Consider the following 25,761-nt stretch of genomic DNA (forward strand, 5'->3'; position numbering starts at 1 on the left):
TCTTAAATTTTTTGCTCAGTTGCTTGTTTTATTTGCTTTACCACAAACCAATAAACATAAAATCCCTGGTTACTGTATGTGACTCAAGCATATATATGGTGACATACAAGTGGATCATGTCTTGAGTGATAACCAAAATGGTCTGTAGTATATGAATATAGAAGGGAAACCTTATCCTAGTAACGCTATGGATGCAGCTCGCTTTGTGGAATGGTCACAAGTATTGTGACTTGTCACAGATGGTCTGATCCTGATCATTCGTGTGGGGACATGTGAGCGAGGGCGTCTTATACAAAGAGTTTATATAAGACTTGACCACGAAGTATTAACGTCTCGTTATATAACCCCGTTCATGACAAAGACTTCACTTTACTAGGATGACCATAGGTAACATGACCTCAATCCTGAGTGAGTTGGGAACTCTTGCCATTGAGCGGTCCTTTGATTTGTATGGGTGCGAGTGACCAGGTCGCCGATTCAAACCTGCCATTTTGGGGATTTGTCTAATTTGAGAGCTGGAAACTCAGCTTCACAAGATGGAATTCACTCTTTCCCTAAGGCAGGGATAAGTAGATAGATAGNAACTCAGCTTCACAAGATGGAATTCACTCTTTCCCTAAGGCAGGGATAAGTAGATAGATAGCTCCCTTAAGGGCTGATTCCAAGGCTTGAACGATGCGGCGCCACACACCTTCTCTTGATCTGAGAGGTGTTCACACTGTTGGGTTTTATGTCCTAAAACTAGTGGTTTGTAAACATTAGAACTTATTTCTGAGAATTCGATAAAGTTGTTATTGAATATATTGTTTTGTAGAAATCCAATAAACCTAAGTCCCTGGACTATTATATGAGTACTTGAACTTTATGTGGAGACATACAAAAGAATCAAGTTTGAGTAAATAGTCAAAATGATCTATAGTGTATGAATAAGGTTAGGTACCTTATTCTAGTAACACTATTAGATGCGGCCTACTTTGTAGTTGTTACAAAGAGTTGTAAAATGCTACATACGAAGTGATCCTAATTCGTGCATGTTAAGACATGAAAAGTCGCAGTGTCTTGTGCAAATGAGTTTTATGCAAGATCGGACCACGAAACCTGTCACTCTTACTTTATAACACTGTTTACTGTTTAAGACTAACGATTTCAAAGAGACGACCTAGGTAACTTAACCTTAATCTTGAGCTCACTATGAACTCCTGTTTATTCGGGATTATCCTTTGATCTGCAAACGGTGAGAGTAGACCAATTGCCTCTACTCAATAAGCTTACCATTTTGGGGATAAGATCGGATGAATAGCTGGGAACATAGGGTGCAAGAGGGAATTCATTCCTAACCAATTAGGGTTAGTAGAGAGGTTGTTCCCTTCAAGTACTTATTCTGGGTCATGAACAAGAGGCCTCACCCTCTCATTGGCTTGAGAGGGATTTGATTTGTTGATTGGATCACAAATCAATTGTTCATTAGGGGATCAGTAGAACTTAAGGAACAAGAGGTAATTTCGGGGGTAAAACAGAGATTCGACCCAGCTGTTATTACGAGTGAACATAATATATTTACAATAAGGGGAGTTCAGCTATGGGCTTTAGTGGAATCATCCATTAATTAACGAATGGGGGTTAGATCGGTCTAATGAGTTTAGCCGATTAATCTCAGATCGTTGAAGTCCATGATCTATAGGTCCGCGAGGTCCCCCTACTAGCTCGTAAATGGGTACGCTTTAGGGTAGCTTGAGAAATTAATTTGAAACGTTCAAATTAAACAGAACAAGAGAATAAATATTTAAATATATAAAGATGATTATTGTGCAAAAATTAATTTAATATTTGATAATAAATTAGTTGATTTTTTAAATTAATTTATGAAATTAATTTAAGAAAATAAAATTTTAAATTAAAATGATTTAAAAGCCATTTTTTGTTTTAAAAATAAAATGAAAATTCGTTTTCATGGATTGCACAAAGTGGAAAAGGTTTTTCTCCATTATCATGATCTTTATGCTCACACACAAAGCATTTTCTTCTCTACTTTGATTCTCCAAGCATACTCCATCTCTTTGCATGTTCATCTTAATATATAAAGAAGATTGGAGTTGTTGAAGAAGAAGAAAAGAAGAGAAGAATACATAATTTTGAAGAGAAAAATTTCGGTGAAGAAGATACTGTCTTCTTCAACTTGCTGCTGCAGTGAGTTTTTCTTGTTTCTCCACATTTTCAAGCTATTCTTAAGTTCCACAACTCTGCCTAAAGCTCCAAGATCATAGTAGGGAAGGCTTTAAGGTGGTTCACGTTGATATCAAGTGAAGACAACAGCTGAGCAGACATTTTCTTGAAGAGTTCATCAAAGGTATGTTCTAAAAACCCATTTTTATGTACAACATGCTTTAGTTTTTTGCCAAAATTAGTGAATTAAAATGCTTATGGATCCTTGATACTTTTGCTACATGTTGTTTGACTCTAACACACATATAGTTGGACTATGTTATATTGTTCATTAAAGGAATCAGTGGTACTTAAGGAGTGAGATATAACTACAGGGGTAAAACAATAATTTGGCCCAGCTGTACTTACGAGCATCTGTGAAGGGTCATCGTACTCATAATTGATTATATCTGATGGATACAGAAATATATCTGTGGTAAGAAAAGTTCAGTTGTTGGTCTTTAGTGGAATGTCTGACAGTTAACGGATGGTGGATCTTATGGCTAAAGAGTTTAATCAGCTATTCACAGACCATTGGAGCTTCGAGCCATAGGTCCATCAGGTCCCATGGGTAGCTTAGATAAAGTCGAGAACCATTGTTTGGGTTAATTTGAAATGTTTAAATTGACAAGAGGAAGTTCAATTATATATGATATAATTGGACTGGTTAATTATATATGATATAATTGGACTGGTTAATTATATATAATATAATTGGCTAAATGTATGAGATACATTATTTTGGAGGAAATTAGATATAAATATGATTTATATCAAGTAGAGGAGAAAATACTATAGTAGATATGTGATATCAAACTATAGGTTAAAAAAATATAATATGATTATATTAATTAATTAATTAATTGTTTAATTATATGATAATTAATCCAAAAATTCACATTCGAACGTGGGTTAGTGAGACAGCGTCGGTTATTCAAACCAATGAACTAAAATGAAAATTGTTTTCATTTTGATCGATCGTCCAAAAGAATTGGCAAGAGCGCGTTGTTGAAAAAGAAAACGATCGCTTAAGAATTTCGAGAGCCTATACGATAGTCCTCTCTGTCTAAACGATCGTCCTCCTCGCCCCTAAACGATAGCACACTAGTTCCTACACGATCGCATAGCTTCTCTAAATGATCGTATAGTGTGCTGATTTTGTTAAACGATCGTATACCTTTTCTTAAACGATCGTTCAGTAAAATCTACACAATCTTGTAGCTTCTCCTCAACGATAAGCATTCTGCTATGCGATAACGTCTTTTTCCTTTCCACTTTCTTATCACCTACACGATCTGGTATTCCTTCTTCCTCTACCAAATTCACCAAAGACCACGCTTTAGGTTCTCACTCTGAGAGTACCCGGGGCTCTTTTCTGGTGGTGTCGTCCCGCGGCACTCGTGTTCGTGCAGTTGTTCGTGCTGCTGTAGTCGACGCTACTGTTGGGCGTTGGTTGATTAGGTGGAGGGTTCCGCTGCATTGAGTTCTGAAGAGTGAAGATTGTCTTCAACTGGTATGGCAACTCATTCCCTTGTTATTTCCTTGTTCATAGCATGCCGTTAATTAAGATTTGTTTGCATAATTGTATGTTTTGAATGTATAATGTGTATTTCGGTCACGGTGAGATCGGAGCGATCCAAACACGTTCATGGAACTCTTCGTTAAGAGATCCTTCACCCTTATGATCTAGATTCCTAGAACAAACTGCGTCTCTCCCAAATCTTTCATTTGGAATTGGACTACTAGTCATTTCTTAATGTCAGTCAGAAAACCTACATCATTTCCAATGAGTAGAATATCATCCACATATAGCACAAGGAAAGCTACTGAGTTATTTATGATTTTCTTGTAAACACAAGGCTCATCAACATTTTGATCAAAGCATAAGATTTTATCGCAGTATCAAATCGTATATTCCAAGATCTAGATGCTTGTTTCAGTCCATAAATGGACTGATTAAGCTTGCAAACTTTTTGCTCTTGATCTTGTTAAATGAATCCTTCTGGTTGAGCCGTGTAGATGGTCTTCTCAAGATTACCATTCAAAAAGGCAGTCTTGACGTCCATTTTCCATATCTCATAATCATAAAATATGGCTATGGATAGGAGAATCCTTATAGACTTTAACATGACAATAGGTGAGAAAGTTTCTTCATAGTCCACTACCTCAACCTGGGTATAACCCTTTGCCACAAGTCTAGCCTTAAAGGTCTGTACCTTTCCATCTACACCTCTTTTCCCCTTGTAAATCCATTTACAACCTATAGGTTTTATCCCCATCAGGTTGATTTACAAGTTCCCAGACATAATTAAAGTACATAGATTTCATTTCTTGATTCATGGCTTTAATTTATTCATCTTTGTCAACATTTTTCATTGCTTGCTTATAAGACAATGTATCCTCAACTCCATCATCGGATATGATGTTTTGGGCTTCTGTTAAACCCATTAGCGTATAGGTGGGTTCACAACCCTCCCACTATGTCGAGATAATTTCAACTCTTGAGACGATTGACTAGATGAACTAACATCAACAACTCTTGTTAATTTATCAGCCTGTTCAACAACTCTTGTTGAACTCTCAGTAGTCTCATTAGAAATCTCATTTAAAACAAGTTTACTTCGTGACTTATGATCCCTTATGTGGTCTTCTTTCAAGAAAGTAGTATTTGTCGATATAAACACTTTAGACGCCAAAGATGGGCATTTTTTTTAAGAGAAACTCCTGGTCTTGTTGCTATTTTGAATATTTCAGTATTAAGCAAGGCTTTTATGACTAACGACCTTAGTACATACAAGTTATTTTCCATTGAACCAAAACCAATCTCCATACCATTTTTTAAAATAAACATTTTATTCTTAGAGAAGGAGATGGAATAATTTTATTCAATCAGATAAGAAACTGAAATTAAGTTCCTCTTGATATGAGGAACTATATAAACATTATCCAGTAATAGATACCATTTCTTGTCCAAAAATAACTTAAGCCTATCTATAACAACAGCTGAAACAACCTCACCAGTACCGACTCTTAGAGTCAAATCTCTAGCTTCCAACTTTTTACAAGAACTAAATCCTTAATGAGAAGAACATACGTGGTTAGTAGCACCTGAATCAAGTATCCAAGGAGAATCATCATTCTCTACCAAGCACGTCTCCAAGACAAATAAATCACATTATCGTCTTTGGATTTCTTCCTTTTCTGGAGTGTAGTGGGATCAGTATCAGAACCTAGATTATAAACTCCAAGTTCCATTTTAGAGAACAATTCTCATTAATGAACTTCATCAGAGCGAGACAACAATAATTGCTTTCTCTGTTAGTCCCTTAACATTCAATAAGGACCGGAGATTATTTTTGGAACTGACACCACTAGTTTCATTGTCATCAATCACATTTTGCTTAAAAAGTGAGAACTTACGTTCAAAATTCTTGTAATGAGTACATGATCTCACGTGTAATGACCATGTTCTCAACCCTTTTGGCCAATACATCAAGTATGCTTGCCAAAATGTGAAGTCGGGCCATCGAATTAGCCTTCATCGACACTTCATATGCGTTACGAACATTTCACGGTGCATCAGAGTTTGGTACTTGAGGACACTCCTCAAACATGACAAAATCAAGGTTGTTTACCACGAAATATGTTTTAATAGACTCTTTCCAATGCATATAATTAAAACTGAGCAAAGTAGAAAAGGCAACTAACAAAAAATCAACATTGACATGTTGCTAAAAAACAAACATATTGATCTACGTTAGATTTTAGCAATACTCTTTAAAACAAATCCAATTAGTTTTAGTAAAATCTAAATGAAACCCATATATCTAGTTTTGCAACGACGATTCAGTGGTTTAGGACAAAATCCATCGAAGGGTAGTCAATTTATCCCTCCACTGAATTGAGACACTTTCAGCTAACCATTACACCAGAATAACTCTTATTTCTATAACGATTAGCCATAATTGATTTGGTCAATAAATTATTAACTTGCTTAACAACTTTTCATAAGTGTGACCCTTCATTTTAGATCTTAGAGTTCCACCCCAAGCAGCCAACCGAAGGGAAAAACTGATTGGAGCAAAAACTAAAGCGACCCTATCCATTTCTAGAATTCGCCTTAATATTGACCAACTGCACAAACCATCTGAAGGGGGGACGTTCCCAGGGCACCTCAAGGTCAAGCATGAATCTCACGGTGTGAACATTAAGGGAGAAACATGAGTGGACTTGACATATCATATATATCTTTTCCTCCCACTGAGTATTTTAACAACCTAGGGTTTAATTTACTTAGAAAAATACGGCTAGTTATTTTTACTAAATGACTATTTAAGTTTGCCCAAATGTAACACTTACTTTGGAAAGTTAAACAACTTTGATCAATATTCATTAAACACTTTAACAAATATTAATCAACAATTGCATGCTTGTAGCAAATCTATCTAATTCACCTTTCTATGTAGGTTCCCAGGTAGGGGTGTTCCATTTCCGTCAGTTTAAATATCCTAGCCTAGCCATAACCCATCTTAGACAAAAGGTCCCTTATAGATAGATTTATTACAAATTTAATCTTTTATTTAAATCAATTTAATCCTATTAAACTGATTTAAAATATTAAACTTAGGTTTCTAATCTCATTAGAACCGTGAGCTTAGGTCTATCTCAATCAAATTTTAAAACTATTTTAAAAAATGATTTTACCTAAGTTTGTATGTAAATCTTTCTTATTGATTTTAATTCTAATTTCATTAATTATAACTCTTATAAAGAATGAATAATCAAAATCAACCACATTGCTAAGCTAGACATCCATAAGGCATTTATAACTTTTATAAATAAACCTAAGTCTCATGCTTCATGTAATGTTCATTCATTACTATTATATAACTCTTATATAACAAGTAATGAACGAAGTATATATGCTCTCATACACCCTTATATTATAACACTTATAATATAAAGATGATGCATGGATATGCTTATTGCATGCATATGTTATAAATTTTATATTATATGATGCATGAGCTTGCTTTAATGTAATTTAATCATGCAAACTACTACTATATTATAATAATATAAAGATGATGCATGAATAAATGCATAACCTATGGTGGGTTTTAAATCTATATGTCATACATTATGGCATATAAACAAACATACATCTCATGTACATTAAATAAAATTGATGGACTGGGATAATAGCCTCAAAAACCAGAAAAATAAAGCTAACTATTACAAAGAGCATCGAGTCAATCGATTCAAACAGGCGAACCAGGTTTTGAATCGCCTGGGTGAAGCTTCGTCATTTGATCATGTAGCATATCCTTCAAATCATCGAGTAACGCCTATCGAATATAAACAATCGTGCAGCGTGGATCGAATTCCTTTGAACTATATACTGAGCATGAAGGCCACGTGATCATGCAGTGCACATCACGCACGCCATGCGATCGAGTAGACAACGACTATACGATAAAGCATGATTGTCTAACAATCGAGGAGAAAGCGTTGAGTATCTCATACCGTATGATCGAGTAGCCAGTGACTACACGATGAGCATGCTGGCCTACTCGATCGTTTAGTGCGCGCACCATGCGTCGAATATCACATACTCAACAATTGTTTACCCCGAGCGTCCATGCGATCGAGTAGCCAACGCAACAGATTGAGTAAACTCTTTACTCGATCGCATAGCATTAGCCATGCAATCGTTTAGCAAATACTACATGATCAAGTAGGACTTTCCTGTACGATCGCATGGCCAAATCTAAACGGTTATTTACCTTGGGTTGCACGATGTGACCAACTGTTGGTCTTCTTCCTCGAAGCAAACAGCATCTTCATGTATCTGAAGCTTCATCACAAACGACTCAAACAAAACAAAACTTGAATACAGACTCGATTGCTTGTTAATTATGCCAAAAAACGGAGGGGCCCTTACTAATTAACTTTGAAAACGTAAAGAAAGCTTTAAACAGAGGCAACCATCCCAAAATTATCCATCAACAACAACATCCACAACCACATTTAACACTTAAATGCATTGTAGAATACTTAAAAACTCACCAAGACTGTAAATGGCATTTAGTACAGTAATGAAATTTGGAATATTAGAATAATCTGATACCAATTGAAGGTACTCTAAATCAAAAGAACTGATGAGGGGAAGCGGATCGTTCCAAGTTCCATTGAGAAATAACATATACATTTACAGTCAAACAAAAATAATTTGCATAAAGAATAAATTACAGCATGCTTCTTAAGAAAATACAAGGGGATCGAGTACAATACCTTTGAAGAACTCTTTCTTCACGTATTTCCCTCGATAAGTCTCCAACGCGTCCAAACAAGAACTCGAACGCAACGATCAGAACTCGATCTCAACAAGCAACTAAAAGATCCTCGATCTCAACGAGTGAAACTTGATCCTCGATCCTCGATCACCAGTGAGTAAACAAGACACCACCACAAGATTGGTATTCTTAGTGTGAGAATCCAAGAGCTGTGGGCTCTATATGATTTTGGATAGAGGAATGGAGGAAGTAAATGATCGATTATGCGATCAAACGATCGTGTAGAAGAAGAAGCCTATCGTATAGACTTGATACTCGATCGTTTACTAACGAGTAACTATTGTATTGTAAACTCGATACTTGATCGTTTAGGTTCTAAAGCTATCGTTTAGTAAAACTAGTTTTTACTTGATAGTGTTTCTGTGAGAGGTTTTGACCAAAAAATTTACACTGAATGATTTTGAAAAACAATTTTTCCTTTTATCTCACAGTTACCATAAAATCGTAAATAACCTCCCACTGAAGTCAGTTATAGAGAAAAAGAAAAAAATTAATTATCATATAATTAATCAATTATAAATAAATATAATAACTAACTTATCATATTATATTTATAACCTATAGTTTATATGTTGCATACATCATATGCAATATATAAACTATAATTCTTTTTCTATTTTATGGTATTTAAAGTAAATCATATCATATATAATTGAATCAATTTAATTATATCATATGTAATCAATTTCTTCTTGTTAATTTGAACGCTTCAAACTAACCTAAAATCTTATTCTTAACTTGAACCCATTGAGCTACCAAGGGGACTTTATTGACCTGTAGCTTGAAGCTCCAACAGTACATAAATAACTGACTAAACTCTTTAACACGATATCCACCATTCGTTACCTACTGAGCACTCCACTAAAGACCAACAGTTACACTCTTCGCACTATAGATATATTTTTGTGTCCATTGGATATAACCAATCAACAGTGTGATGACCCTTCACAAATTGCTCGTAAGTACAACTGGATCAAGTTACCGTTTTTCCCTTGTAGTTACATCTAACTCCTTAAGTATCACTAATTCCTCTAATAAACAATAAATCATGATTCTATTATGACTGAGTCCTCTCTTCTCAAGAGAGGGTATGACCACTATGTTCAAGACCTGGAATCAGCCCTTAAGGGAACAATTTATCTACTTACCCCTGCTTCGGGGAAGGAGTGAATTCCGTCTTGTGTAGCTGATTTCCCAGCTCCCCAATCAGACGAATCTCCAAAATAGTAGGCTTGTTGAGTTAGTAGTTTGGTCACTCGCACCCATACAAATCAAAGGACCACCCTCATAGGCAGGAGTTTCCAACTCACTCAGGATTCAGGTCATGTCACTTATGGTCATCCTAGTAAAATGTAAGTCTCTATTATCAACTACATTATATAAAGAGACTAATCATTTCGTGGTCCGGTCTTATACAAACTCTTTATATAGGATACCCCCGCTCGCATGTCTCTATATGAATAATCAGGATCAGACCATTTGTAGCACTTTACAATACTTGTAACATTTACATAGCAGGCTGTATCCGTAGTGTCATCGGGATGAGGTATCCCTCCTTATCCATCTACTACAAACCATTTAGGTTATTAATTTAAACAATATCCACTTGTAACATACTTGTTTAAATTTACATAAGATAACCTCAGATCTTAGTTTATTGGATTGAGTAAATGCCTATAAATAACACTTATTTTATTAATAACAATATGTTTACAGAGTTTACTAACTATGAGACTACCAAGAGATTTAAGACAACATTCCCAACACCCTATACTTTACAAGGAGAAAGAATTACGGTTTGAAGAATTAACTTACCTTTGAAGCCAAAAAAATCTTCACGAATTTCCTCTCAATTGGTCACAAACTCTTCGTACAAAAACACGAACAAAAATTAGCAAATCTAACTTTAGACACCACCACAAGAGAGCCTCGTGTATTCTCCGTAGGGGTTGAGAATTAGCAGGAGTGTGTGGGCTTTACATACCATGTTTAAATTACATAAAATGATGTAGGATCTTTGTTTATTTGATCGAGTGTATGCTCATAAAATAACAATTATTTTAATAACAATGATTTGTTTATACAAAGTTTACAAACTACAAAAATACGAGAGAGATTTAGGATACCAATCCCAACAATCTCCCACTTGTCCTAAAGCTAAGGGAGTGAAATGTATAATACAAATAAAGTACAAAATATAATAAACTAGGGCATATACTATACTCCAGTAGGATTATCAACCATAAATGCGCTTGTGAATGGGACATACGTACAAAAAAAAAAACTCGACATTACACTAATTAAAAATCAACTATAGTCAAAGTGAGCATAATCCAACTTACGAATGTGTTGATAACTAGAGGTATGTGGTTCGAATCCCCTACATCTACTGTACTAAAAAGCGAGAATCAAATATAAACTTTATAAAATGTAATTATTGTCTAATCCGATGATTAGGATTCACATCAATTAGTTATGAGTTCGATTCCCATTCTTTATTAGTGTGAGACATACCACTCTTACACATGTTGGGTGTTGTCATATATGTATTCTTCTTTGTTCAAATGATATATATTGATCTAAGTATTGTTGAAATCTCAAAATGGAAAAATTAAATCTATAGACATTACTTCTCCCTCCAAATTTCTTCCTTAGTTATCTTTTTTTTTTTTTATATCAATTATTTAAAAAACTAAGCCAAAATTTGAAAACTGAAAAAAGTAACTTTTAAAAGCTTGTTTTTGTTTTTGAAATTTGAGTAAGAATTCAACTATTGTACTTGATAAAAATGCAGATCATTGTAAGAAATGTAGAGGAAATAGACTTATTTTCAAAAATAAAAAACAAAAAACAAAATAGTTATCAAAGGGGACGGATCTCATAATGTCTATAAGATGCATGACCATACTGCTCTTATTTTCAATTAGTTTTGAGATAAAACCTCATATTATGTATCTATCTATCCGAGCCCATCAAGTTAGGGCATTTGTTTCAAAAATAAAAATTGGAATCCAATCCAAGAATGATGAACCTAAAATAACATCATCTTAATCAATTGATTTCACAAGCTTATTGTCAATTTCTCTACATATTGAAAGAAAAAATGACATATGAAATAAAAATATTTACAAATATAACAAAATTTTACTCTATCTTTATTATTGTTCATCGTAAATAGATTATGATATTTTGCTATTATGCATAAATATTTTGAACAATTNTTCAATTTTTCCTTCATTTATGTATAATACTTTATATTTAGTTATATTAATCAATTGATATATTTTTTTATATATATATATTAGTAAATAAATATTTTTCGATTATTAACAATATATATTTGAACAAATTTATTACTATATTTACACTAATGAGATTGTAATGCTTATTATTTATGTTTCAGATTTCATGATTTTTCTACCGATTCACGTTTCATGCACTTATACCCCGAGCCTCGAAAAAAGAATATATATACGAATAATTTTTCTCTCATTAAACGAAAGAGTTTTTTCACTTAAAATAAATAAATATCTTCCATTTTTGTCTAAAAAATATATATATGTTTTCCATTTCTCCTTCAGTTCCTCTCCACTACGTCGCCGTCAAACGCCGTTTGAAACATATTTGGCATCGCCTCCATAGGGCAACTCGTATCCTGCAATTTGCAAGCGCACGATGAATATGCGTTAATGGCGGAAACTAAGTGGAAGAAAAACCGTAAGAAGAAGAAGAAGAATTCAGTGAAAGTAAATCGATGTTATACCGCAAATGAATGGCAAGGATTTCCACTCGAAAACTCTTTCGCTTCACACACGCTCCCCTCCCTTTGCCCTTCAAATCCGTTGATCGTTCTTCCTCTCCATTCTCCTCTTTTCCAGAACCAGATCTTTCACTCGACACCACAAATCCTCCGAGACATAACCGAAGCCACTCACTTCTTCAATCATGTCAAAGCGTAAGAGAATTACTTCAAATCCATGGTCATTTGATTACCTCTGGTCTTTTTAACCACCATTTTTGGGCCAACAGAGTTCTATTGCAGGCCTCAGAGTTTGGCGACATCGTTTATACTGTTTTGATCTTCAGGTATATCAGCGTTCCCAATACCTTCTGTATCAATAGAGTAATTAAGGCTTATTCTCTTAGCACGGTTCCTCTAGAGGCTGTATTTCTGTATTTTGAATGGCTTGGTAATGGGTTTCGGCCAGATTCGTACACTTTTCTTGCACTTTTTTCCGCTTGTGCGAGTTTTGGCTGTGAGGCTTCTGGCCGTAAGTGCCATGGACAAGCTTTCAAGAATGGGGTCGACTCTGTGATGGTTTTGAGAAATAGTTTGATTCATATGTATGGCTGTTGTGGGCATATTGAGCTCGGTCGGAAGGTGTTCGACGAAATGTCGACGTGGGATTTGGTATCCTGGAATTCTATTGTTACTGCTTATGCAAGAGTTGGAGATTTGCATTCTGCCCATGACATGTTTGATAAAATGCCTGAGAGAAATGTTGTGTCTTGGAATTTGATGATTAGCGAGTATTTGAGAGGTGGGAATCCGGGCTGTGCAATGAAGTTGTTTAGGAATATGGTGAATATAGGAATCAGAGGGAATAATACAACAATGGTAAATGTTTTTGGTGCTTGCGGTCGATCGGCCAGGCTGAATGAAGGAAGATCGGTTCACGGTTTTATGTACCGTAATCTGATGAATTTTTGTGTATTTATCGACACGGCATTGGTTGACATGTATAGCAAATGCCAGAAAGTGTCTATTGCACGTAGAGTTTTTGACAGGATGCTGAGTAGAAATTTGGTTACCTGGAATGCAATGGTTTTGGGGCATTGCCTACATGGGAATCCTGAAGATGGACTTAAGCTGTTTGAGGAAATGGCTGCCAAATTAAGAGAAATAAATGGGGAAACTGGCAGTGGCAAGGAATTCAAGCAATATGAAGGTAAGCAAAAAGTCTTTCCAGACCAAATTACATTTATTGGTGTTCTATGTGCTTGCGCCCGAGCAGGACTGTTGGAAGATGCAAAGAATTACTTTGATGAGATGATCAATGTGTTTCTTGTGAGGCCAAATTTTGCCCACTACTGGTGTTTAGCCAATGTTTACGTTGCAGCAGGGTTGATACAGGAGGCTGTAGAAATACTGAGGAACATGCCTGAAGATAACGAGGACTTCTCCTCAGAATCGGTTGTATGGATTAACCTGCTCACTACATGTCGTTTCGTGGGAGATGTTTCTTTGGGAGAACAGATAGCAAAGTATTTGATTGACATGGAACCTAAGAATGACTCGTACAATAGATTGCTTCTCAATATTTATGCTGTAGCAGGGAGATGGGAGGATGTTTCTAGAATAAAATTATTGATGAAAGAAAAAAGACTCGGAACGATGCCAGGTTGTAGACTAATAGACCTGAAAGAGATCGTTCACAGATTAAAACTGGGAAATCTTCTGCAAGAAGGGATGAAGGAGACAAACACAGTGATGCATAAACTTGCTAGTGAAGTGAGTCTATTGTCAAGCATTGCTGCAGGGCAATCAGATTTTGGAGTTTAGAACCAATTTGCTATCAAGAAAAAAATGCGTGTGTTTAATCTTGTTGCTTGTAGTTCAAGCCCAGGAGGGTCTGTTTCTGTAGTATGACAAAGATGATCGAAACACTAGACTCACAGATTTAAGCGATCTCCCAAACAAGTTGTGACCGTAACAGCATATTGCTACCTGAAAAAATGAGCACACAGTCCTGGAGAGTTATGCTTTTAACATCATATGGTAGCTGAACAGCAGAAAGAGAAGGTTTGTTTTCCCTGCTCTTCAGCTCATGATGTTGTGGTTATGCGGCAGATTCATGTTCAAAGCTCTCTCTTCAACCTTGCTGCATATGAAGTGAAGGTGGAACAATAATAGTTATTGTATTTATTGTTCATCTGAATTCATGAACAATTTTGACGAGCAATTGTTCTTGATCTTATCTTTCGATTCGATCCGGTTTGAATTCATTTTGATCATCATGAAATAACAAGTACTAAAATTCTCAAAATATCATCAAGCTGTCTAAATTGATTTGATGTTTCTAACTCCAATTCGTACGAATCTCATCATTCTTCTGGATCATTCTGATTTTTGAAGAAATTGCAAGTTTCCTGAAAATGTGTCTTTAGAGAGCAGCGTAGTTGCAGCTGAGCAAGATGAAACAAAGGAATGTTGGCTCTTACTAATTCAACTCACATGAATCAAAGGAACAACTTCCTTGATTTGGATAACCAAAAAAGGAAAGCAATTGTCTTCGTAATTTGCTGTGTACGTCGTGGGAAAACTGGACATCTCTATTTATACACCAAACTGTCTTGCACAATTCAGAGTCACAATATTGAGTTCAAATCCATCCTTGAACCATGAACATCTGTTATACAGTCTACACGTGCTTTTTCTATTTTATACCAAAGAAATGTACTACTGAAGAGTATTTATAACACTATGTACAGAGTATACCAACTTTACACTGGGTTAATCAATAATGATGAGACTAAGCAATGTTTATTTACAACTTACATGGAAGCGTCCAGGACAATCAAGTATATTGACTTTCCAAAGCGACTGAAATATGTTTTCGGTTACCTCTTAGGATTCCATGTATTGCAATGGTGGGGGGATGGTTTTTGTGTCCTCCGTACCTGCAAGTTTAATTTTGAATAAAATTGATGGGAAGGTCTTTCTACCTGTAATAGTACTAACATGAAGGTTTATCCACGGGCATCCACATGACAAAAGATGTATGATGTAACATTATGTTAGTGCATGTTAGAGAGTGATTTTGAAATAGTTGAAATCACTCTTATCGTGTTTAAAGTACCTTTCAATTCGTTTACATTTGAAATAGCTCAAAAATCAATTCAATGTTTAATTTTGTACTTTTAGACACATTTTTCATATAATTACAATTGATTTTGAATTATTAAAAGCATTTTACGACTAATTTTAAAAATGATAAAAATAATTTTAGCAATTTTAGAATTACTCACATACATGTCCTTATATTATCATAGAAATTTGTCAGGCCATCGTTAAAATTTTGTATATTACCTTAACATATTTGAACAAATTATTGTGTAAAGGTTTGGACATCAAAATAAAATTTTTAAACCAAAAAATAGAAATGAAGAATTGTAAGTACACACCGCAACGCATTTCTACTTCTCGCCATTCTTGGACGAGCGCACAGCAACAACACAGGAAGTGAGAGAGAAAATCATCAACAAGGCCACCCTGCAAAAGAAAGTGACCAAGAAGCGAAAGACGTGCATCACTAATTCGGATTGGTAATCAAAGGTTATACATGTCCAAAAAACAAGTTACGAACTACGTTATAAAAATGCATTATCCTAGAAAGTACACACGAACGTCAAATAGATATAGAGTAGAGCAAGAGGACTCGAAGCAAGAAGCGGATCGTAATTACAGAAACTCACAAAGCATCCAAGTAATTTAATACTCGCGGCTAGCAACTATGGGCTGCTAGGTCATGAGCTCGAGAAACAATCTTTGTCATTGGCATCTCCATGGGATACGAACATCTAAGCTTCCAAAAGAAGCATATTGCTACCCTCACTATCTAACCTTTTAAAGATACGTTTGAGAACGATGTTATAAAAGTAAAAATCACTTTTATCATTTCAAAAGTATCTCAAAATATGGTTTTATTAATTCAAAATCAATTTTGTTAGTATGAAAATTATATTTAAAAGTGTAAAATCAAACCATAAATGATTTTGATTATGATTTTGAGTGAATAAAGAGCTGAGGCTCAATGAAAATATAGTTTTTGGGGTGGAATTTGTGGCCTAAACCTAATAGGATTTGTTATTTTTCTAGTTTCTTCCTTAACAGAATGCAAGATTGTTTCATAATAAGATTTTAATTATTTCAAAATCATTACCTCACTGAATTGAGAGCTATTCTTTCACGCAAGGGTGGATGGTGGATGGAATGGACTGAAAAAACCGGTTTAATTGAAGAAGGAAAGTCTCTATTTATAAGTTAGAACATTAGTTACCTTGATATTTAACATATTCCGGAGTTTTCGTCGGAAACAGCAAGTGTAACAACAGCATGAGAACACCAAAGAATATGCCATCAACTCGTTACACGCATCCGCTGAAGCTGATAATCAAAGGAAACGTAAGACTTTTTTTTAGATTTGATACGTTACGAGGCATATTTTATGCTAGATCTTCAGCATTGGAGCCATATATGGTGTTGAGAAGACGAAAGCGAGAGGGACATTCGTTGAGATATTCTACATTTTGTGTGATGGATCCATAAATCATGAGATTATCTCCGACTACATCACTATTGAATCATGTTATCTTAACCATCATTATGAAGCACTGGCCGAGTTGAAAATAGACATTTAGTAATTACTTACATACATGCCTGTCGGTGGCGACAGAAGCAACCTTTGACAATGTCCAACAAGGACAGAAAAATGTCTTTATACCTGGAAAATGTACAAAAAATACTTGGAATGAGAAACAACACATATGCACATACCGCAACCAATTATACTAAAGAAAGAACACTCTTCAGTCCTATCACGAGGGCAAGCTAACAAGTACAGCTTCAAAAGTGAGATGAACGTACAAAGATAAGGTTGTGAACAGCAACCAAACAAATCAGCATGCCATTCTTCATGTTGACAATTGCTGGCTAGCAGATCACGTCTTGATGAAATTGATGATCCCTTTCTGAAAGTGGAGGAAAAAAAGGGAACAGAATCCACCATATGAATGATTTCCAAGATAATCAATATGCCAAGACATCATGAAGTTTCACTAGCAGACATTGTGTATATTAGTTAACTTATCAGAGCATTCTAATCCTGATGGAAATAGAAGAGTTTGAACTTTCAAAACTGATATAAGAAATAGACATTGGAGTCTGTTTGTCCGTAACAGTATGCAAGACCACTAAAACTGCTAGCATCTGAAAAATCATACCCATAGATATACCCACGAAAATACAAAGAAAGGACTAAAACAAAGACAAACCTACCTTGCCATAATAGCATCTCTATTCTTGTTAAAACTTCCATCATACGCATGAGTAGTTCCACCATTGGCATCAGAATAATTATATTCATGTTGTGTCGGAATGCCTCTCTGAAAATCTTTTTCCATAAAATAATTGGCAGATAAGGCTTCTGTGATATCAAATAATCGTTCAATTATTTGACATTGCCCAACATCCATATTAGATTGAGATATTTGCAGCTCAAGCTGAAGTTTTTCATTTTCCTTTTGAAGCGCATCATGGAGCCCCAAGTTTGGGTAGGAACGAGAAAGAGTTTTTTTCAATATGGAAGCATCGTACTTGATACATTCTGGTTTGAGGATCACATCCTGGATCTTTCTATCATCCTCCTCGAATGTATACTCGCATTGATGCTTTTCAATATCATCAAGCCTCTCCTGAGAAAAAAAAAAAAAACAACAGAGAAAATCACTTTAATCGAGTTAGGCCATCTTAATAAGCACAAGCATCAAATCAAACTACTAGGAACCATTTTTATTTTTATTTCCAATATGGAGATAGAATGTTTCGTATTAGTAGGATAGGTACTAAATACACTAAAATGAACTTTTCTTCGTTTTGATAGGTAGTAATTGATAGATATCCATTTGTCAGTTAACAAAATGAATAAAACAGCGAGAAATTTATAAAACTAACAGTAAAAGAAAGTGAATTATTACTCTGACTCGTGCATTGTCCACCAAATTAATCAGAGGGACGAGCCTTAGGTATCTATCGATTTCACTTTGAGCCTTCCTGAATTGATAAACAACATTCCAACCCATAGCCAACAAATAGAGATAGCTACGATCCTGGCAACTATTGATCAAAATGTATGATTTTCTTAAGGCATCTTCCAGTTGCTCTAGAGGCTCTCGAGTCTCAGGATATTTCTTCAGCTCTGAGATCTTGAGTTGGTCCAATAAGTTCCCGATCAACTTGAGATGCTGTGCAAATTGCTTGCAGTTCTTCTTGTGCATCCTTGCGGTATTTGCTGCTTTTACAATCATTGAAATCAGCTGAACTGCATTGATACCCGTCAGCTGGGCCACACCAGCAACGTCCCCAAGACTATCCCACGAAGACATACTTAAATCGAAATGTGCTTAGAAACACCACTGTCCATGACCCCCTAGAATTTCCAAATTGCTTACCAAGAAGGTCACCAATTCCAAGTTTCCCTTTCCTAATCAGCAAAAATTCGACTGCGGAATCTTTGAGAAACAATTCTTGATTATACTAGAAATTTCAGCAATCATCATTTCGTTGAAGATCTCTAACTCTTAGAAGTTCAAACGTCCAGCACGCACTTTTCAGCTGCATCATAGATTATCCAGATAATTGCATGTTGAACCTCAAAGGAAAACAAAAACACACAGGTACATCTACATTCATCACACACACATATATTTTGAAAAATAACAATCTCGAAACGCTACGACAAATTTCCAGTATGTTCATGATTGTTTTTTAAGCTTCCAACGAACTTTTCGGCAAACGACAAGAAACTGAAAAGACAAGTAATACATGTAATTTTCCACTAATATCTGATAATTTAAATTAGAATGAAAGATAGAATCATAGAATACAGTTCAGATCGCCTTACAAATAACATAACTTCAACTGAACTTGATATTGCATCCGAAACATAAAATGCAGAACACTAAAAAATTTAAATTAGAATAAGAGATAGAATCATAGAATACATTTCATATCACCTTACGATAATAAAGATAACGATAACATTACTTCAACTGAACTTGAAATTGCATACGAAGCAGAAAATGCAGAACACTATAAAATTTGAATTGAAATAAGAGATAGAATCATAGAATACCTTACAAAATAACGATAACGATAACATAACTTCAACTGAATTTGAAATTGCATCCGAAGCACAAAATGCAGAACAACGATAAGTTCGAAAGAGCATGCCGGAAAAGAGAAACTCAACTATTTTACAGAAAACAGAAAGATTTCTGCAGTGAAGAAGTAGCAGAACTTTGGATACTTACATTTTCTGAAAATCATTAAGCGGTAACGATCTTCATTTGTTTATTTCGTCTCTTTGCTGGAATTTGGGACATTCAGAGCAGAGACCTCTGAATCGCTTAGATCATCGTTCGAAATCTTGTACCTCCACAATCTGCTTTGACAGTTTCTCGTGAATTGAATAGCTCTTTTGCAGAAGCGCTCTCCCCACACGCACGCCATGAGAGTCATGTAAGCAACTATCATGCGTAACCAACGGAAAAGCCCTTCATATGTTTCAAATTGCAACATTGCCATTCCCGCGAAATACAGATTTTTATATATATTCTCTTTACATCAATATGCATTTCTTTATTTGTTTATTTATCGAAAATTTGGATGAATATTCCTTTTTCAATCCCAAAAATATATATCAAATTTCACCCAAACTTTCAATTTCATCCGGCTTGGTATATATTATTATTTCTACCTTCTATTCACATTTCACTAGTTTATCTACCAATGTTAATAAAAATAAAGTAAAAAATAAAATATTATGTAAACTCACTAACCTCATTTATTTCAAATTTGTTACAAATTTAAGTTTGATTAATGTATAAATTTACCATTGAATAATTTTGCTAAAAGTCACAAATTTTAAAAAAAGTTAACTCACTTTTTTCTTAACTTTATCAAATTTGTACCACACATATGTTTCATAATTCATCCAAAACATGTGAGAATACTTTTTTTAAATAATTTATTGTATTGATATTCATTTCTTCGAAATTCTAAAAAAGACATTATATGGACGGAAAGGACCTAAACAATATTTATTTTATTTTATTTTATTTTATTTTAACTTCTTACAAAAACATATGCATAATGAAAATATACTACACTTAAAATCGAGTCAAATTATAATAGTTGATATTGATTTTGTAGTACTAAATTTTGTTTAAGGTTCTCTTTACCCTTCTTTCCCTCATGTTGTGATGATATTAGGCTAATCTTTGGTAGTTAATTTGATTTCCATGCTTTTTAATTTTAAGTTTTAAGAGTTGTGTCTCATAGTTTCTATACAAGTTCTTAATAAATTTCTCTATTCTCAATTTTGTAGGTAACATATTCTCAAACTTCAATGATTGGTTTAAAAGATTCTTGACAACTCAACCATTTTTTAACTTTCATAAATTTATTGAACACAAAATTTAAAGTCTAATATAAAATTAAAATTTTGTCTATTAGTTGGTTAATTTTAAGAGGTTATTGAATATGTCAAAAGTATATTAGATACAAAATTATAAATTTAGGTCCGTTGGTAACCATTTCGTTTTTTGTTTTTAGTTTTTAAAAATTAAGCTTATTTCCTTTTCATTTCTTATAATGATTTGTAACTTTCTTAAATACAATAGTTAAATTCTTAACCAAATTCCAAAAAAAAAAAAAGTTTTAAAAAGCTACTTTTTTTAGTTTTAAAAAATTGGCTTGGTTTTTTAAAATATTGCTAAAAATAGAAAACAAAAGAAGAAATTTGGAGGGATAAGTAATGTCTATAAGTTTAGTTTCAAAATAAAAAACCAAAAACAAAATAGTTACCAAATGAGACATTAAACAAAAATTTGAAAACTCAAAGCACATAACACTTTTAAAAATCAGTGTATTAGACATTTAAAACTTTAAAAACGTTCTTTTAAGAGACGCTTTAAGAATTTAACACTTGCAATTTAACCAAAATCTATCGTCCTTGTCACGTTAGATAGAAATAATAAAATTTTAATACGTTATTTGGTTTGAAATAATGTAACGTAAGTTTATGACAAATAAGTTATTCAATTATGAGTATAAGGTGAAGTGAAAGATCCCCCAAACAAACAGAGTAATTTGATATTAAGATTGTTTTAAATTAAGATATGTTTATTCTTTTAACGGGAAAAAAAGAAAAAGAAAAAAAAAAGAAATTTAATTAACTAAATTGGCGAGCTCAAAACGACGTAGCAACGTCCTTTCTGGTGTGGGATTCGTGACGTTTCAACCCAGCTTTGGTCGGTACTAGTTTAATTTGATATTTTGCTTGCCTTTGAACTGACACATAATATTGGGAAACCCTTCAATAAAAAGCAATTTTATTCATAATTAATGACCCCAAACTGATGCAAAATTCTAACTTCCAACTAACAAATTACGTCTCGTATGATAGCCTAATTAATTTGATTTTTTCTTTTAGATTCCGTTTGATAGTTGATTTTTTATTTCTTTACTTCCAAATTTCTTTCTTTGTTATCTTTTTTTTACCAATAATTTAAAAAATTAAGCCAAATTTAAAAACTAAAAAAAAGTAGTTTTTAAAAACTTATTTTTGTTTTTGAAATTTAGCTGAAAATTAAACTATTGTACTTAAAAAATACGCAAATCATTGTAAGAAAATTAGGAGGATTTGGCTTAATTTTCAAAATAAAAAACGAAATGGTTGTCAAACAATGTCTTTATTTTATTTTTTAAAATTAAGTCATTAGACACTGCTTCCACTTTCAAATTTATTCACTTTTATCTATTTTTTTATCAATAATTTAAAAAACCAAGCAAGATTTTAAAAACTAAAAAAATGGCTTTTAAAAACTTTTTTTTGTTTTAGAATTTAGCTAAGAATTTTATCATTGTACTTAAAGAAAGATGCACATCATCATAAGAAATGAAAAAGAAATAAGCTTAATTTTCAAAAATCAAAAACAAAAACAAAAACTGAAGGTCCTTGGTAACTATTTTATTTTTTGTTTTTGTTTTTTAAAATTAAGTCTATTTCATCCACTTTTTTGCCGCAATTTACATTTTTCTTGAGTACAATGGTTGAATTCTTAGTCAAACAAAAACAAAAATAAACTTTTGAAAGTTACTTTTTTTTAGTTCTAAAAAATTGGCTTGATTTTTTAAACAATTGGTAAAAAGTAAATAAGAAAGGAAAAAAATTGGAGGTGGAAGTAATGTCCATAGAATTGATTTTAAAAAACAAAAACAACAAACAAAATGATTACCAAACGAGATCTTAACTATCTATTTTTTAAAGGTATACTTGTTTCTTCCTAATTTTATTATGATGGATTTCAACTTTCTCACAAATACTTGAATTCTCTATTAAATTTTTAAAATAGAAGTTTAAAAAGAAAAAAAATTAAAAACTAAGTTAAGGAAAAAAACTTGGTTTAATTTTTTAAACATAGTTAGAAAGAGGAATAACAAAACAGGTAAATTTATATATTAATAAGTTATTTTTTGAAAACTAAAAATTAAATGGATGAATTTAATTTTTTTTTTCTTTTGAATTTTTTAATAATTTACTTTAAAAATTAAATTTATAAATACTACTCTCTCACCAATAAATTTTCTTTCTTTCTTTTTTTTTTTTCTTTTTTTTTTTTTTACATATTATCCCTTTTCAAAAACTAAGGTAATTAAAACAGTTTTAAAGTTCATCTATTTCTTAAATTTAAATCCAGTTGTTTCTTTAAAGATTATAGAAAGAAAAAAAAACATAAATTTCAAAACCATCAACTTAAAAAGTAAATATAAAAAAATGAACCAAAATATTTACAAAATATAATAAAATTTTAGAACTATCAATGATAGATGTTGAGATATTTACTTTATCTATCAGTGTAGTGTAAGTCTATCAACATCTATCATTGATAATTCTAAAATTTTATTATATTTTGTAAATATTTTGGTTCATTTTTTTATATTTAAAAATAGCCCTAATAATTGATAGACTTATAGATCAACGTCTATCATTGATAGTTCTAAAATTTTATTATATCTTGTCAATATTTTCAACCGATTTATCATTTGAAATAATTTTCCTAATCATTAACTTTCTTTTTCTCACTTTTTTTTTTCATTGCGTTTTCTTTTAATTAAGCAGTGGAGAAAAGGGAGGGAAAAAAAAAAGTTTGAGGCAGCTTAAAGAAAAAGAGTCCTCCTCTAAGTTTCTAACCTCTACGTTTCAGATGATGTTTCATTTTCAGTCTTTATAGACCTGACAAGTGTAACAGTTTTCATATCTGATGAACCCTAATTTTTCTTTAATATGTTACATATTATATATTGTTTTTGTTTTTGTGTTTATTTTTATTTTTATTTTTGAAGTTGAGGATAAAAATTATTATAGGTTTGAATTCTTAAACTTCAAATAATATTTTATTTTGATCTCTAAACTTTTTAAAATATTTATTTTAATCTCTAAACTATGAATATTGTTCTATTTTGGTTCCAAAACTTTTTAAAATGTTCATTTACTATATCAATATTTTATTAACTTCTTAACAAAATGGACGATTGAACTATCAAATAAGTGAGCTACTCTAGAAAATCTAGAATTTCAATTTGTAAAAGTGGCAAAGTAGGAGAATTTAAATGATATTTTTAGTTCAAAACTTTAGTCGTTTGGTATTATGGCGTGTTAGTTATTGACATTTTACTTTTATCTCCATCTTGTTCGATACATCTAGATTCTAGTCATTAAAAAATATAAGTTCCCTTACATTTCTGTTAAAAAGTTAACATAATTTAAATAGTGAAAACTAAAACAAACATTTTTTTAAAATTTAAGAACTAAAATGAATGCTTTCGTAGAGTTTAAGAATAACAAGATTCAAAGGTTAGAAAGTAAAATTGTATTTAACGTTAGGAAGTAAAATAAGATTTAAACTTTTTTATATCTCATTTAAAAATAGAAAATTCATTTTAATAGGAGGCGTCCCCCAAATGGATTTGAGGTGGCGGAGTAGTAAGTGGTCCACGTAATTTGCAGAAAATGAGGCTTCTAGGTCCGGCCCATTGGCCCAAAGAAAATTAAGAAATTACTTTAAAAAATTTAGACCTATTTGATAATTATTTTGTTTTTTAAAATTAAGTTTATAGATATTATTTCTACTTCTAAATTTTTTCTCTTGTTATATATTTATTACTAATGGTTTAAAAAAGTAAGTCAAATTTTGAGGACTACAAAAATAGCTTTCAAAAATTTATTTTTGTTTTTGGAATTTGGTTAAGAATTATATAAATCATGATAAGAAATATAGATGAAATATGCTTAATTTAAAAAAAAATCAAACGTTTACTAAACTGTTTTTTGGTCACTGAGATGTTAGAAATATGTGCATTTGGTTCCTAATGTTTCAAATTAGTCATTTTAATCTTTAGTTTTTAGAAATAAATTTAAAAGGTCCCTCAGCTAATAAATATATTAGACTTAAATATAAAATTAATGAAAATATGATGTGACATGATGACTTAGAAAAATATATTTTTTAATATTTCCCGCTTCTCTCTTCTCTCTTCTTTATCTTTATCTCTTCTCTCTCCTCTATCTCCATGTCTCTTTTTCGGTCGTTTTTTCAATTGAAAATGATGATGAAATTTGCTCACTCTCTATCTTCTTTTTCTCACAAGAAAATGAAATGAATGTAGCATGTATGGATCAAAGATTTTGAAGACAAAAAATGATTTTTTGTTGTGAGAAAAAACGGAGACAAAGAGTTAACAAAAACGACAAAAGTTAAAGAAAACCTTCAAGTTGTAGTTTTCATGGCTTCTAAAAAGTAAATCAACATAAAAGAATGTAATTTTATATAAGAAAAGTACAAAAGTCTCAAATGGCTCTTTTGTTTTTTTTCTTTCTCTTCTATTTTCTTTGTGGAATCTTGTCTCTGTGATTTTAGATGTTGAAAAAAGGAAAAGTTGTCCGTGATGGCGTCAGGAACTTTTCTAGCGAGGAGGAAATTTGTTGAGATATCCAGGTGAAGGAGACGACCAATCGACATAGATAGGGAGATGAAGAATTTGAAGACTTTTCCTTTCTCTTTTATTTTTGAAATTCTCTCTAGAAAGGGATTTGAAATATCTCTCTCAACTTGTTTGTTCCTAATCCATGTAAGAGAAAGAAGAGAGATGAGTGAGCAAATTCCATCATGCTCTCCAATTGAAAAAATGATAAACAAAGATACATGTAAATAGAGAAGAGATGACAAGAGAGAAGAGAAAAGAGGCCAGAAGAAGAAGAAGGAGGAGGAGAGAGAAGACAAAGAAGTGCGGAGTATTAATATATATATATATACATCTTGCCACATATTTTTTAATTAAATTTATATTTAAATTTAATAT

General features: G+C 32.7%; 2 protein-coding genes across 4 annotated transcripts; one reads left to right on the forward strand and one right to left on the reverse strand.

Annotated features, from left to right (window-relative positions):
• The first annotated feature begins 12,052 nt into the window (after positions 1-12,052).
• LOC120073927 (pentatricopeptide repeat-containing protein At3g51320) lies at positions 12,053-15,087 on the forward strand. The gene has a single exon (XM_039026846.1). It carries the CDS (start codon positions 12,331-12,333, stop codon positions 14,119-14,121), a length of 1,791 nt encoding a protein of 596 aa, XP_038882774.1. The 5' UTR covers positions 12,053-12,330; the 3' UTR covers positions 14,122-15,087.
• An 18-nt stretch (positions 15,088-15,105) lies between these two features.
• Positions 15,106-19,921, reverse strand: LOC120073928 (protein MID1-COMPLEMENTING ACTIVITY 1). 3 transcript variants are annotated; one of them, XM_039026847.1, is made up of 8 exons: positions 19,650-19,921; positions 18,315-18,951; positions 17,617-18,032; positions 17,206-17,309; positions 16,991-17,062; positions 16,619-16,725; positions 15,744-15,831; positions 15,106-15,239 (listed from the first exon to the last, which is right to left on the reverse strand). In XM_039026847.1, the coding sequence occupies exons 2-8, from the start codon at positions 18,720-18,722 to the stop codon at positions 15,187-15,189; spliced, it is 1,248 nt and encodes a 415-aa protein (XP_038882775.1). In that variant the 5' UTR covers positions 18,723-18,951; positions 19,650-19,921; the 3' UTR covers positions 15,106-15,186. The 3 variants fall into 3 exon arrangements, 1 of the variants encoding a protein (XP_038882775.1); XR_005480844.1 differs by having other exon boundaries at positions 15,179-15,239; positions 15,744-16,725; positions 16,995-17,062; XR_005480845.1 differs by lacking the exon at positions 15,106-15,239 and having other exon boundaries at positions 15,746-15,831; positions 16,995-17,062.
• Between the last annotated feature and the right edge of the window lie 5,840 nt (positions 19,922-25,761).

Source organism: Benincasa hispida, chromosome 3 (genome assembly GCF_009727055.1).
Source record: "Benincasa hispida cultivar B227 chromosome 3, ASM972705v1, whole genome shotgun sequence".
NCBI lineage: Eukaryota > Viridiplantae > Streptophyta > Magnoliopsida > Cucurbitales > Cucurbitaceae > Benincasa > Benincasa hispida.